Source organism: Neodiprion fabricii, chromosome 7 (assembly GCF_021155785.1).
Source record: "Neodiprion fabricii isolate iyNeoFabr1 chromosome 7, iyNeoFabr1.1, whole genome shotgun sequence".
NCBI lineage: Eukaryota > Metazoa > Arthropoda > Insecta > Hymenoptera > Diprionidae > Neodiprion > Neodiprion fabricii.
Genome location: NC_060245.1, coordinates 21,880,451 through 21,897,306, shown reverse-complemented (window position 1 = coordinate 21,897,306; position 16,856 = coordinate 21,880,451). Strand labels below are relative to the sequence as shown.

At 38.7% G+C, this 16,856-nt stretch overlaps 1 protein-coding gene across 1 annotated transcript in view; it reads left to right on the top strand.

Annotated features, from left to right (window-relative positions):
- LOC124186132 (lachesin-like) overlaps positions 1 to 4,788 on the top strand; it is a 110,857-nt gene extending 106,069 nt beyond the window's left edge. Inside the window, exons 8-10 of the mRNA XM_046577560.1 lie at positions 1,099 to 1,218; positions 1,621 to 1,791; positions 3,231 to 4,788. Coding sequence (XP_046433516.1) covers positions 1,099 to 1,218; positions 1,621 to 1,791; positions 3,231 to 3,499 — 560 coding nt within the window. The 3' untranslated portion in view covers positions 3,500 to 4,788. The remainder of the gene's footprint in view (positions 1 to 1,098; positions 1,219 to 1,620; positions 1,792 to 3,230) is intronic.
- The last annotated feature ends 12,068 nt before the right edge of the window (positions 4,789 to 16,856 follow it).

Here is a 16,856-nt window from a genome sequence, read left to right as displayed (position 1 = left end):
TTCTTGCGATTCGTAAGCCAGAATCTATCCGATTCGGAATTAATTTCTACGAGACTATCACCATCCAGTGTATCCTTAGGAAATTAAAAAAGTTACTCAGAACAACGCAATATGTGTAACCAGTCGAGAATCTACGTCTAAATTTATTTATTTAGTTTTGCGTCACTCTCACATCGCTGACATCATCATTACTCGTTATTTATCTACCCCACTCGGTTTTTTCCCCCCGTTTCTTTTTTTTTAATTGCCAAAGAATGATGTAGTAGCAACCAAATTAAAAAACGTTATCTATGTTTTCACCAATTTATCCAATTTTATTACCATTTCTTCTACGTGGAAGCCAATGCCAGATTTCTTCCGACTAGGCTGGCCATTTTGCATCGGGCGAATCGAAGTTCACGCGTTATCTCGAAGCCGCAGCTTGAATCCTTTCGTTTGGCGGTCGACCTCCCTCGGTTATTCCTTCGACCACAGCGAAACCATGTCGCCGAATTTTGGCCCTCCCGAGCTTATTTCACACCGCAATCGCATCAACTCAACGGAATCCCAGCCTATTAGCCACGGCTTCTGTACATCCTCTTTTCTCTCGCCCCGCTCCTACTCTTCGGTCCAGAGCAATGATTCATCTTGTTCAGATGTTCAGCCATTCATGTATCTCGCGAGGAATTCAGCACCAAAGTAGATTCTCCTAAACCAATCGCCTTCCGGAATCTCGGCTTCCGCGTACATTCCCTCCGCAATTTGTTGAGCGTAAATTCCCGAAAGAAACTAATTCCGCGTTGCTCGTTTCCGGGATTGATATTCTAAAATTAAACCCAAGCGTTGTTACGTCGTTTTTAATTTTCACTCCCGTCCCCGTTTACTGATTACGTAAATAAACACATTGGGTATTAAAGCCGGTCGATTAACGTTCCCCTTCTGCAATTCCGATTCCAAACACAACCCTTGAAAGTTTTAATTGCATGGATGATATTTTTTTTACCTCCGCTGTTATTCTTTCGCTCGATCACTGCACTCCCACCAATCACACCAATCACACCGTCGAACCCTGAATTTTTCCCTCCGTAGAAAGTCATTCTTGTTTGTTTTGCATTTCAGTTCATCCGATGGTCCAAGTCCCAAATCAACTGGTCGGGGCTCCGCCAGGAACTGATGTCACCCTCTTGTGTCAAGTGGAAGCCTCACCGAAGGCGATAAACTACTGGACAAGAGAAAGCGGTAAGAATGAAAAACCGGGTAGATAATCCTAGGAGTTAGTTATTAACACGAGAATTATCCCGAGTCACAAAAATTCATCGTTCTATTGAAATTTCCACCTCATTATTAGCGACGCTGTTTTAAAAGTCTTGAAATCTTTTGACCTCGTTAACGTGAACATGATGATGTAAAAATAAGATGAAAATTCAACCTGTGAAAATAACGTCAAATCGACTAGAATGTCTGAACTACGTTTAACGGAACCAAGCATTATCGTACTTGTTCAAACTGGAAGCAATTCAGCTGCAAAATTAATCGCAATAATTATAAACATTCTCACGTCGATAAAATGGGCAAGCCGAAGATTCGGAATTTTGAAATCGATAAACACTGACGCCCTTTTTGCTCCATCGATTGTTCCAGGCGAGATGATAATCAGTAACAGCAAATACACGATGACGGAGAGTTCGACGTCGGTTTACAGCGTGCTGATGAGCTTGGTTATAAGAAATCTGAACAAGCAGGATTTAGGCGGTTACAAATGTATCTCAAAAAATTCTATAGGGGATGCAGAAAATAGTATTCGTCTTTACGGTGAGTAAGCGTTTTTCATTGCAATTTTTTCACTCCCGACGTAATTGATTACTCGATTAATTGATCAACCACGATTAATCGATTAATCAAAATAATGACTAGCCGAAATCGTCGATTATCCCTTTGAATCACACGTTATTTCGCTGAGTCAATTTTCGTAACAAGATAGTATTTTACGGTTTTTGGGCTCATTGATTACGGATCTAAAATCAGATTTCAACAATTCGGGTAAAAAAATTTTATGCTGGGGTTTTCGGTGTCACTGATTAGATTCGCCATAATAAATTTTCAGATTCATAATCAGCGAATCCGGAAACTCATAATTTATGTAAACCATGTACACGTGTAGAAGAGTAACTTTCTCGCAAATGAATTATTCCTTCAATCTTCACGATTTTTTCTCAATCAATTTGTTTCCAACAATAACAACTTACATTGTATCGCAATAATTACTTTCGAAGATTAAAAACTCATTAATGTACTGTCAGAAATAACAAAAAAAAAAAAAGAAAAAAAGAAAAGAAAACCGCGAACAAACATGTTTTCAAAGTTCTCCAAGCATACTTACCGATACGATTCAAAGGATTAATCGATTAATCGTATAATCGTAAAAACTATGAACCCAAATCGTCGTTTAATCGATTAATCGCGCAGCACCGGCTTATACAATACTTCGTTTCGCCGGTTGGTCACGCTACGTGATCACGGTGGGCGATATAAATCGCTGAGCGATGGTGAACGAGCGAGGAGAAAAGATTAGACTCCGAAGGTGTTGAGACAAAAAAAAAAAAAAAAATAAAAAATTCCTTGACTCGGCATCAAAAATCTGGCGGCATACCAAGGATATCGATCAGACGCAAGATGGATTCCCGAGTATTTTCCTATGTGGCTCACCTTCCCCGAGGTCCGAGAAGAGGCGAAACAATATCTCCTGACCCCCCACCACCCCTCACCTCGACTCCTCTACTCTCACCCGTTATCCCACGGTATTAGTTATCGTTTATCAAGCGTAGCCGCCCCCGAACCTCCAGACAAAACGCCAAAAAGCCGAGAATTGGGTGAGCCATATGTTGCCAGACATGATCGATAAAAGTCCGCCAAGTGTTATCAGCGCTAAACTGCTAGTTCTGCGAGGTCCCGGATGAACAGGGTGCTCGGCCATATGACGCGCCTCGCTCTTCTTCCCCCCGAAAGTTATAAGAATTTTTCCCTCTTCTTTCCACAACGCATCTGTGTGTGTGTGTGTGTTTTTTTTTAACTTAAATTTTTTATCCCCACCCCGTCACAAAGTTTAGATTCACGTAGCTTCGATGATGTTTTTCAGACGCAGCTAAACGTACTCGGGATAATTATATATAATTTTTTTCAAAATTTTATCCGCGAGTATTCGGATTGTCCGTTGTGTTCGCCGTTTCTCTTGGACGTGGTAAATATTTCAGACATGGAGTTGCCGAAGCATCCGAAAAAGCACGGAGACCGGGGTGGAATGGAGGACGCCTCGGACCTCAGCAACGAACGGGATCACAGACTGAATCACGTCTTCCAGGGTTCCTTGAGGGAAACTGGCTCAACGATGGAGTCGCCCGAGGACGAGGATTACACGACGGGGGCAGGAGCCGTGAGAGAAAGGCTGGAATCCCCAGTAATCGTCAGCATTTTATTAGTGTCCTCGTTACTGTCCTCGATCCTTATGTGCCAGCGGGTCTAATCGATGTAGCAAAGCAATCTTTTTCACTCGCTGAATTTATTGTCTAGGTAATAATCGACGGTTAAATCAATTCGCGAAAGGAGAGAAACGGCGAGGAAAATACTTTTTCCACACATGGGTATTGGGGAAAAGTTTTGTTTTCAACGGTTTGTCATGTTTCATATTTATAACGATTAATTGTTGTCTTGTTTGTTTGTATGTATAGATAAGTGTGAAAAGATTGCTTGTCTGATTCGTTTTTTTTTTTTTTTTGGTTTATTTATTTATTTATTTATTTATTTATTTTTTTGTTTGTCTTGCATGCGTAAAATGCGATTATACCGAGGCGAGAAAATGGATCTTCTGTGAGATCGCGGTGTTGACGTAAAATAAAACCGCGTCGATCAATCGAATCTATGAGCCTCTTAAGCCTAATAACTAGTAACTGTTGCTTCCGCTTAAAATACTGTAAATATCTAATAATAACAAGAACAACAACAATATTAATAATAATGTTATTCCCAAGGCGCGCTTGCGTAATTTAATGTTTGTACGCGGTTGTAAGGATTAGAAACTTGGGTATCAGTGTGTTTCGGTTATTTTCAATGCGTCAATTTGATTATTTACTATTTTTCATAGGAACACCGAAAGACGGAATAAGTTTAATGAATACTGATACGGGCAATACCGATTCGACTTTATTGGATTGCACAAAATTACAGCAAGAGAAGCGAACGATAATTTTTTTCTCTCTTTCTCTTTTCCGGAAGAAAATTAATCGCAGGACGTTATTTTTGTTCCCTCCTGACGTTACTTTTCTTTTCTTTTCTTTTTTTCTTTCCTTGGTTCACTTTGATTTTTAGCTTGTTCCACTTTCAGCCTCTTCTCTTGGGATATGAAAATAATAGAATAAAGGTAAAAAGTCGTAACATCTCACGGCGTATGCGTGTGATCGCCATAGATGTGCCTATAACGAGTACCCAAAACGTGCGAGGATGAAAAGCACAAGAGGGCAATAGAAGGGATGAAAGGGAAGGGGCGCTGTGGTTGACAATAGAAGCTAAGGTGAAAGTGGATATAGTTAGAGACGCGGAAGAATATAATGGCGGCCGGACTGCTCAGGTTTGGAGTGTGCTTAACGCAAGAGAAGAGAAAACTGAAAACGGGGATGAGAGCATGGCGAAAAGGTTGCGCAGAAGCTGGACTTTTGCTTTTCTCCAATTTTTTCTACCATAACCATTCTGTAAAGGCGTCTGGTAAAATTCCGAAGGAACCGCGAAAAAGCTGCGGAGCAGCTCCTAATGATTCTCCTCAACTCGGCGTTAATTCAGGTTATCTTGACTGAAATCCAGCCTCATTCTACTAAACAATAATCGTGATACATTTCTTACCTTTTTTTTTTTTTTTTTTTTTTTTTCAAACGCGTGATATATACACACATATATGTATAAAAAAAACGTATATGTATATTTTCCTGTAACAAAAAATAACCCAAGAGTTACCACAACCCCTGTGTGAAAATGATTGACGTTCCTGCACGTATTGTCGTGCCAAAGATGAAGAGAAAATTTCGCAAAAAATGTGGAAAAACGAGAAAATTTTAAACTCAAACATTCTGGAGTGAGAGAGGCGCTCAGATTTCGTTTTGTTTTACCTCTTTTTTTCCACGCTATATAATTCGCAATTTTCATTATCAATTCGGAAGTTGTTTTACTTTTTACTATAGTTATTATTGTTATTCTTATTTTTTGTTGAGAGAGAAAACGGAAAAGAAAGAGAGAGAAAGAGTTTTGTTCAGTGTACGAGAAAGTCGATAATACCGCCAGGTACGGCGAGTACGATACAAAAAAATAAAAAAAAAAAAAAAGAATGATATTAGACAACCCTCGAATTGTAAATACAAACTAAATCGTAACTTATAGTTATATACATATTATATACAAAGTAATAAAATATAGATATGTATTAAAAATGGTGAGAGAGTATATCTTCCCAGAATCATTTATCATCATGTTATTACGTATCACAGTGATCAAATACCACATTTCTCACCAATTTACATTCACAATATAATCATATCTTTTTCGTTGATTCGGTTTTTTTTTTCTTTTGCATCTACTCCTATACGTATAATACAAACGCAAACAATTGTGAATTTATTTTTCGCAAAAAACTAATAAACATATCGCCAAAATTTTATTTTTAACGAATAAAATTAAATAAAAATGAATAAAAACTCGAGACAACTGACTTTTATGCACAGAGTCTTTCAGAGTTGACGGAAAAGTTTTAATCAAAAAGTTGACCCGATCCCTCGCAGGATATTTTTAAGTCTTTTCTTCACCTGGCGATATTTCATAGATCTGCGAATTGATAGGAGAAATATAATTCTTAGTTTTGATTCCGGGGACGATGACTGATCCGAATTCTGCAGTATCGTAAACATAGGTAAGCACATAAATGGATAGTTATAATTCTGCAAAACTCTGTGTACAATGTGAATATAAATATATATTACATGAACGGACATGTGAAAAAATAAAATTGAAAAAAAAAATATTTATATATATATATATATATATATATAAATATTTTTTCCTTTCAATTTATACATATTATATAGAATTTAAGAACAATATTATTGAAGTTATGAAGTTGTTAATGTAGGTGTTTACGATGGTTGAAAACCTGTCATATGAATTTTATAAATACAATACAGTTATTCATATGCGTATATTATATACGATATATATATATATATACACATATACGTATCAGATAAGCGATGGAAGTGTTTATATATTGAATATTTTGTGCCGTAGAACAAATTTATTATGTAATTAATGTACATCATGCGTATAATTTCATCGGACAAATTTTGATAATATACTGAGACGCAGCTGTACCAACGCTTATATTGTTACGATATTCGATAAGACGATACAGTATTTATCTTATAATAATTCCAATTATTTTTCACCCTTCGGAATAGTTGAATTTTTTTTTTTTTTTTTTTTTCTTTTTATTTTCCACGTAGCGAACAAAATATGAAATCCCCTGTTCAACAACGTCTGATGTAAACCGGCGTTGCAAAAGCTGAAATCAAAAAGAAAAATAAGTGAACAAATGTTATCCGCTTAGAGGGTGAAAGGTGGAAGGAGAGAGAGAGAGAGGGAACGTGCAAAAAGAAAAAACGAATAAAAAAAAAACAAACAAACAAAACAAACAAACCAAAAATGAATAAAAACAAAAAGTTGTATGTATAAAATTAAAATAAGTTTTAAGTAGGGAAAACTGTTTCTTGTTTAACGAAAGAGGGTAAGCTTTGTGCGAGGTCGACGTAGCTTTATTAGATAACCCGTCAGCAACAGCAAAAGTATCAACAGCAGCAGCAGCAGCAGCAGCAGCAGGAGGGGCGGGAAAATTAAAAGTAAACACAGAAAACAATTTGTTGATGGGATACGGATTATATATTTAAACGACACGATAAAACTTGAGCGTACGATCAATTTTATAGGTTTTAAATAACAAATAACGTATTTTGGCGGAGTGTTGAAAATTAGGAGGGCAAAATAATATATATATATATATATATAATTATATATATTAATTACGCATTGTACATTCATTGCAATAATCTTTTGTCTATTAAATTGTAAAAAAATCGAGAAGGCGATAATTGGTAAAATTGAAAAAGGGAATTACGGTACGTCTTGATAGAAGTGATGGTGTACAACGTTTCGGAAATTTTCTAGCTGGGCATTGTAGAGGCGCCTGCCTTATTTGAATTTAAAACAGTTTTACGGTGAATGAGGGCGAAAGTGAGGAATCGCCATCTGGCCCGCCTCGTTGAATGCTAATTAACAAATTAATTTATATCAAACTTGGCCGTGGTGATATACATAAGCCAGCGATGCATATACATTATATATAATATATATATATATTATATATACATATATACACAAACGAAATCACGATTATTATAGAAATACTGCGGAATAATAATATTTTATTTAGACGAAGGTGGACGAAAAATAACAAAATCAAAAATTCAGAGGATTTGTGGGGGATAAATCGAAGGGTATTGATCTCGTTTATTTGTCGTACGCGAAAAGCCAAATCGCCTCCGTCATAAATCACGTTATTCATACAATTTGAGTTCTATAATATAAACAAATATCCCGAAGTGAATAAAAAATCGCGCGCAGTGTACAATAATCATGTCATCATGTAAAGTGTAATTGTAACTGTAAGAAATAATGTCCCCGTGTAATCATCGCATAAACGAAAATATTACACACATTTTAATCGATACTGTATCTATATACACACATGATACAATAATTATATCGTATAATGGATTTACGACGGTGGAAGGAAAAACCATGTAAATGAAAAAAGAAATACACACACATCACGTAAACGCATATCTAGAATTAAGGAGAAAAGAAAAAAAAAATAAAAAACCATTTAGTTGAATAAACACAATGATCAATGTAATTCCTAGGGTGGTTGTATTTTATTTCAGCTTTCCCTCCGCAAGCCTCCCGTTACAACTATATACTCCTTGTTATAAACGGCAAATGATTTCATATTCATTCAATGAGAATTCAGGGCCGATTATACGTAACGATGTAATTATATTCCCCCACTTATTCCGTCGAGTCAAGTCCTCCATCGGGAGGCTCAAAATCGGGACAATTGTTCGATTTAATGAGTCGCTAGAGCATTTCGACTCCATCGACTTGTCACAGGATCGCCGCAAGAGCTTCTCCGACACTTCATTCGTATAGATTATAATTACATAGTTGAGTTTATACAACAGTTTGGAGAGGTTTTCGTTTGTTTTGAATTTACTAAATTAACTTTTTGAACGCGGAGTGATTAGTGAGTTTTAAAATTTTTCGCTCCGCTCGATCGGTCGACATCGATTTTCGCATCGTTTCCTCAATTTTTCCTCATTCGGTATCGCATCTTTATTATATATCCGTATTGAAGAAAAGTTACAACGAAACACTGTACAGAGAGTTAGGGTGTGGGAGAAAAATGTACGACGTTAGATCAAAAAGATGAGTAAGAAGACTATGGTAAAGTAAAAAGAGGGGTAAACGCAGAAAGAACGCGGCATCAAAGCGATCGCAGAGATCCGTCAAGGTAAAACCAAGGCGAAAAGAACGAATCCGGAGAAGAATGGACCGCCGAATCTCGAAGCGATCAGTGAAGGAGGAGCGCGAGATCGGCGAAGAGGTTGGGGAGGGATAAAAAGAGGGTAAGATTAGCTCGGAGCAATGATCAGGTCCGAAACGAAACAAAAAGTAAAAAAGGAAACGTGAAAAACGATGAAAAAAAAGCAAAAAAAAAAAATAAAAAAACAAAAAAACAAAAGAACGTCACCAGATATTCCGAGGGTGAAAATTCCCGCTCGAAACTTCGGGTCGGGCATTTTTTTTCTGTTTTTTTTTTTTTTTTTTTTCCCGAACGAAAGGGGGTTTGAAGCAATGAAAATAAAGAAGGAACAGAAAAAAAAATAAAAAAATAAAAATGAAATGAAATAAAAGCAAAACAACACGACCGAACATTTTTAACCTGTCAAAGGACGATTACCCCGAAACAAGGCATAGCCGCAGACGCATCGCTGTGGTCAACGCTGTTTGCGGTTCGTATTCGGGTTGTTAAAGGCACCCGAACGTAATACAGAAGCTTTCGGTGCAGGCACCCTCCCCCGTCTCATCCCCTATTTCTGGGCAATATCGTAATCCTGGGCGATGCAGGAATGTTATATAACAGCGTCGTAGGGAGGATGCGATGGGCGGGGAGGAGGAGTAGGGGGATGAAAGCCACTGATATTGTAAGTGGCTGCGAATCCTTTATAACTGAGACGCCGCGCGCGGCCCTCAAGAGGATCGGGGGTGGGCGGGTTGGACGCGGATCGGGGGTTGAGGGAAGGCGAGGTTGGAATTTTTGATGTAACAGCAAGCAGATATGAATATCGGAAAGTTTCCAAAGGAATTCCAAGGATCAGAGAGCGAGAGCCGAGACGCGCCGCGAAGCGATCCGCGGAGAGGAGAGGAGAGGAGAGGAGAGAGCCTAGCCGACGTCTCGGTTCGGGGGTGGCAACCCCCGAGGGGTTGACGGGGGGCGGCCGCTGTTTGCCGAGACTTGGGTCCAACTTTAGAAGGCATCATCCAAGATCCGATAAACTTTGCCGAGCGTCAAACAAACAACAATCTCCGGCTTCTATCTGATCCGCAAGTCGATACAAATGCCCGCAACGCTCGAAATATACGAGAACAGCCAGCGCGGTGCGCGATACTCTGTTTCCCGTCGAACTGCCGAGACGAGCCCGGAGTTCTGGATGGACCCACTCGTCACCGACGACGAAGGTATCCCAGGTCGATCTCTGCGATTGCGTTGCTTTCGTGACATTTTATAGTAGACCGACGACTAATCGAGGGTGCGGGTAAAAAATGAGATATAAAATTCCGAACATAAATATATCGAATACTCGCAATCGCGTAAGAACAAAGTGGCGAATCTTCATTAAGACAGAAATAATGGAAATAGAATATAAAAGTATCGAAATTTGAAGTTGTAGAATTTAGAATACACGACTGGTGAAAATTCCAAAAGGCCATTGGCAGAATAAGGCAAATGCGATTGCTCGCAAACACAAATAAATAACTTTAACTTCAACTAGCTTTAACGACTCAAAGTTGTCCATTTGCATCGCGTTCTTTCATCTTTATTAAGTATTGACTGAAGAATTTATTTGATTCTGTATATAAAACATTTTACGAGTCAAAATAGATTAGTTGGATTGACTCGGAATGTGAAATTCGGGTGGAAAACCAATCGGAATACCGATCTTTCTGAATTGTACGATTCTGAATAATGACCCTTCTACATTCTGGATTTTAACTTTTATTTTTATAATATTTGGACATTTGAAACCACCCTCCAAAGTAAGGTGTGTCAAGGGACGATTTGGCAGTTTCACCCACAAGGTCATAAGATTTTTTAACCAGCCCAACTGGATAAGTTTTCTCATAACGAGCAGTGAGAAATGTAATTTTCTCAATCAGAAAGAAATAGACAAAGAATCTACCAAATCGCCCCTTGAGATTACCTTACTTTGGAGGGTGGTTTTACCCCCCCCCCCCCCCCTCCCCTGAAGTTTTAAAGTATTTTATAAATATTGCATCCTCTCCTCCTGTAGGATAGATTATTGAGGTTTCAACTTTGCCAAATCATCGAACAAATCTGTATGGAGATCAACGTAAAATCAGTTAAAATCTTTATAAATCGTACAATTGATAATACACGAAGTCGATAGCGCTTATAATGATTCACTACAAGTTTCACGATCAAAACTATCATGGTTTTTTTTTTCTAATTTCTTTATCAGGACGAAATGTATTTCACGGATATGCAGTCAGCCTATCTGGCTTCCTGAGCTTATTTCACGTTCGATTCGTATTATTTTATGTGCAATTTACTTTACTCTCATTTATCTTGGTTGTGCTTTGTTGTATTTTGTAATTCGTTCGTTATTTTTATTACTTTTAATGCTTTAGATTGTTCATACCTTGTTTACGTATAATTTACTATATTAAAATTGGACTCGATCTAATCGCTGTTGCCCTCTCTAGGTGCACCTCTTAGGTATTTTTTTTTTTTACTCAAATAAGCGAATAAATTAACAAATAAATAAAAAAGAGAGTTACTTGTAACTTTGATTTGAAGAAATCAAAATTTGCGTAGCGTGTGAAATAAACTGTCATTTGACCAAATGATTTTACATTTCTATCGAATAAATCATCGAGATTTTTTTTCGTTCTCGTTGTATCGATGTGTGTTTGAATACGATCGCTTAGCCGCTACAGAAACGTACAACTTTCGTCGACAAAGTCGAACCAATGACTATCTAAATATTTACATAAACTAGAATAAACAAACATAGGGTCGAGGAATACAGCAAATGCGTGTCAACTGTCAAGTGAAATGAAATCGAATTTTCCGTGAACGGCGAGTCTCGGGATCGAAGAATGAAGGTAGGAAGGAAGGAAGGAAGGAAGGAAGGAAGGAAGGAAGGAAGGAAGGAAGGAAGTGGAAATGTAGGGGGATAGAAAGGGCGACGCGACAGTGGTCCAGATATCCGTTTCCGTCGGATGCAGGAATCGTAGGGAAATAGCGGTGAATATTATGCATCGAACTGCATAATGTAGGTGTTTCGCGTTGACAGGACAAAGGACGTCTCGTCGTCGTTGGTGCAGGGACGTTGCGCCCCGGTAAATGCGCACACGTTTACACACACGGGTCCTTGTACCTCGAGGACAAGAAGAAGGCGGCGTCGCATCCTATCGCGAATCTCTCGGTGAGTCGAAACGCGACCGCGGTAAAACGTGTAAACCTATAAAGCTCCGCAAGTCGCCTAAGCCCACGTTAAGGCTGGTTTATAGGTCACCTTACGTGCAGGCCGACGGGTGTTTCTAGATGGTGAAATTCAACTCGCATTACGAGGCGAGGGAGAAGGGTGGAAATGAATTTACCCTTCGCCCTTCGGGCTCGCCGGCTATCAACGGTTAATAATCGTCAACAGCGACTCGTGAAAGAGAGACAGAGAGAGAGGGAGGGAAAAGCTCGTGGAAACGTGACGCGATGATACGCAAAGAAGGGGCCGGGAAAGGGGGGGGGGGGAGGGGAGGGGAGGCTAATTAAATCGCGATTCAATCAGGGTCCGGTTTTCCGAATAACGTTATTAATTGCATTATTTATAGTTGCGTTGCGGTTCCGTCCCGTTTTCCCTCCAGGCTTTGATGCAACAATAACATTAGTAAAATAACACAACGATAATGGCGCGTGCGGTGTTCCAACCCAAACACCATGATACCTGTGATATAGGATTTTGTATCGCAAATAAAACAAATAGGACAGAAACTCTCTATACTCGATACTGTGACGTTCCCGGTTTTGCTAGTAAGCCACCGGTACGTGCTACTTTGTAGTGTGAATAGTTTCTGGCCTTGATCAGAGCGATTTAAATTGATGAAAAATAAACGGGACGACTTTTTCTAGCTACAGACTTGGGATGCCCAAACAAATCTCATCGGACACCGAGGACTCAGTGTCGTAGACATTTATTTGTAGGGCATGGGTTAATATGTGAGTACATGTTTTTTATTTAAATCATTTTCGTTCATTATTTGGGTTTCTACATGAAGTATGATGTTTGGAGCCAGAAAATGCAATCTCTATTTTTCATAATTTTTTCCATATTTCAGTTTTTTAACTCTATATTTCTATTTGTATAGGTGTGTATACATGTGTTGTAGTTTTAAATATATATTTATCGGGGCCGTATTTATCTGTTTCACCATTGCTGTAAAAACCTGATCCTATTCGAGCTTTATGAAATTAACCAAGCGTGTCATCAGATACGAAAACAAATAATTTGATTGACTCTAAATTTTAATCAAACAATTTGAATTCCAGCCCTCTGGTTTAGAGATATTTTATTAAACAGGAATGTAACAGCAGTGCTAAATGATATAATAGAAAAGTAGTTATAAAAGAGGTTATGTTAACTAAATTTTAAATCTATCGGCTAAACTAATCTACGTTTTACGCTGAGCGTTTAATTTGTTGAAGATACGAGTTTCTGTACTTTGAAATTGTTACTTGCTCGCGGTTTCCGACGGGAAATTCAATTCGATTCAATAATTATTCAACATTTGTACAAAACTGTCAAACTGAGACAGAAGAAGAAAAATGGAGAAAATGAAATCGAGCGGTTATTTTGCGAGTCAGGAAATTTCAGGAGCATTTTCTTCGACTCTCGCTCTCTTCCTCACACCTTGTTTAATTCGCCCAGTTCCTTCCCTTTCGGGGAACACCGGAATTCTGGCTAATCGGTATAATTGCGGGGAATTCGTAATAGACTGAGAAAGACGAGACATTGAGGCTTAGGGTAGAGCCGGAAGTATTTTGACTGCATCGACACGCTTAACGCATTGGATCTTTGCGTTATGTTACACCTGAATAATAATAATCAATGTTGTAAGTCCGCCTGATTTGAATTAATTTCAATTGAATTTTCACCGTTGATCTTTCATCTCCCGGTGATAATAATTGTTTTACGATAATTGATTGGAGAAAGCAATAAAGGTAATTTTCGGGAATCAACAATTAATTTCACGAACATTGATAATTGATAGAAATGAAGGATTCTGCAGATTGCGAATGTAAGACTTGGAAATGGACGGAACAAATCTTTTAAATCGACGCTTATACTACGCCCCTTGTGAAAGTCTGAAGCCATTTTCACGGTCAATTCTAAGAGGCGTTCTTCCGGAATATTTCCCAGGTTTTTAGGAGGATTAAAGCGGCAGGAAAAAAGTGAGAGAAGCGGAATGAGGGAAGAAGAGCAGATAAAATACCAGAGATACTTACGCTTTATGAAGTCAATTTTTCTTGACTAGAATTGCATTATTTTTTAATCAAATACTCAGCTTAATATTCTTTAGAATTTTGGACGGGGTTCAAAAATGCGGAAGACAAAACGGGACGAAATCCAGGAAGTCAAATCATCGACAGTTGAAGACGTAGGAAGACTACGAACACAGAAAGTTGTCTTGCAGAAATATGTGAATTGGGAACGCAATAACGTATGAATTTATTTATTCTGAAATTGTTTTTGTGGAAGTGCTTTATAACGGAAGGAAAAAGTATTGAATTGTGAAAATGTCCGAGAGCCAAAAAGTCAACTTTACAAATATCAGACTTGTGCCTTTTACAAAACCTTACGAATTATGTCAGAATCTCGAAACCCATTGGGATCGAATGGACAAAATACCGAAAAATTGTGAGACGTTGGAAACACTTTTATTCTTGCCAACGTGATGGGTTGCAGCGAATTGATGGCGTTACACTTGTGAAGTGACTCAAGGGTGCGTAAGTGAATGTGGAACACGATTTATTAAAGTAGTGCTTTGAAAGAATTGAACGGAGGGGATGGTTGATATACTACTGAAATGTTACTGAAACATTATTTGTAATTAGTATTACAGGAAGATTTGTAGAATGTATTGATTCAATGTATATTTTGATTGTACATAATAAATACTTGGTGCATTTTCTTACCTAGATTTTGTTCTACTTTTCCTCTTACAGATTTTCGCTTTCATTGCTCGGCTGTTTTGTCATCGACATATTTCGTATGCATTAAATTGACAACTTTAGGTATAGTGGTCTGTCCGCCTGTAGAAGCTATGGCGTTGTTGACTTTTTTGTGGAGTACACAGTCACGTTGTTATGCGATGTGGCTCGTACTCCATTTCGTGAGTTTTTTCTGTGACGTCGCAAACGTTTCGCAATTACAACGGTAAAGTCATAATATTGATAGGATCGACTTCTCGAATGTAAAGAGGTTGGCCTTACTTTTTCTTCATTTTTCGACGAAAAATTTTTGGTCTCAGATTCGTTTTGTATGACCCTTTCCTGACCAATTGGACCCCCAGGAACTCAGAGAACGCAGCGAAAAAAGCGTGGGATCAACAGGAGAGAACTTACGAAGGAAAATGCACCTGCTGAAAAATGTCGAAAACACAGGTTTTCGTTTTTTGGCTGTAACTTTTGATGCGTTGATCGCAGCGTATTGGGACTACGCCCAATCGATTTCTCCTGCAAAATTACGTCCGAATAGCGCCGCAATTAATTTATTCCAGCACTTTTCAAAATCGCGAAAATTTTCGCCAAAAATGCAAAGGGGTTAGCCTTACTTTTTCTTCATTTTTCGACGAAAAATTTTTGGTCTCAGATTCCTTTTGTATGACCCTTTCCTGACCAGTTGGACCCCCAGGAACTCAGAAAACGCAGCGAAAAGAGCGTGGGATCAACAGGAGAGAAATTACGAAGGAAAATGCACCTGCTGAAAAATGTCGAAAACACAGGTTTTCGTTTTTTGGCTGTAACTTTTGATGCGTTGATCGCAGCGTATTGGGACTACGCCCAATCGATTTTTCCTGCAAAATTACGTCCGAATAGCGCCGCAATTAATTTATTCCAGCACTTTTCAAAATCGCGAAAATTTTCGCCAAAAATGCAAAGGGGTTAGCCTTACTTTTTCTTCATTTTTCGACGAAAAATTTTTGGTCTCAGATTCGTTTTGTATGACCCTTTCCTGACCAATTGGACCCCCAGGAACTCAGAAAACGCAGCGAAAAGAGCGTGGGATCAACAGGAGAGAAATTACGAAGGAAAATGCACCTGCTGAAAAATGTCGAAAACACAGGTTTTCGTTTTTTGGCTGTAACTTTTGATGCGTTGATCGCAGCGTATTGGGACTACGCCCAATCGATTTTTCCTGCAAAATTACGTCCGAATAGCGCCGCAATTAATTTATTCCAGCACTTTTCAAAATCGCGAAAATTTTCGCCAAAAATGCAAAGGGGTTAGCCTTACTTTTTCTTCATTTTTCGACGAAAAATTTTTGGTCTCAGATTCGTTTTGTATGACCCTTTCCTGACCAATTGGACCCCCAGGAACTCAGAAAACGCAGCGAAAAGAGCGTGGGATCAACAGGAGAGAAATTACGAAGGAAAATGCACCTGCTGAAAAATGTCGAAAACACAGGTTTTCGTTTTTTGGCTGTAACTTTTGATGCGTTGATCGCAGCGTATTGGGACTACGCCCAATCGATTTCTCCTGCAAAATTACGTCCGAATAGCGCCGCAATAAATTTATTCCAGCACTTTTCAAAATCGCGAAAATTTTCGCCAAAAATGCAAAGGGGTTAGCCTTACTTTTTCTTCATTTTTCGACGAAAAATTTTTGGTCTCAGATTCGTTTTGTATGACCCTTTCCTGACCAATTGGACCCCCAGGAACTCAGAAAACGCAGCGAAAAGAGCGTGGGATCAACAGGAGAGAACTTACGAAGGAAAATGCACCTGCTGAAAAATGTCGAAAACACAGGTTTTCGTTTTTTGGCTGTAACTTTTGATGCGTTGATCGCAGCGTATTGGGACTACGCCCAATCGATTTCTCCTGCACAATTACGTCCGAATAGCGCCGCAATTAATTTATTCCAGCACTTTTCAAAATCGCGAAAATTTTCGCCAAAAATGCAAAGGGGTTAGCCTTACTTTTTCTTCATTTTTCGACGAAAAATTTTTGGTCTCAGATTCGTTTTGTATGACCCTTTCCTGACCAATTGGACCCCCAGGAACTCAGAAAACGCAGCGAAAAGAGCGTGGGATCAACAGGAGAGAAATTACGAAGGAAAATGCACCTGCTGAAAAATGTCGAAAACACAGGTTTTCGTTTTTTGGCTGTAACTTTTGATGCGTTGATCGCAGCGTATTGGGACTACGCCCAAT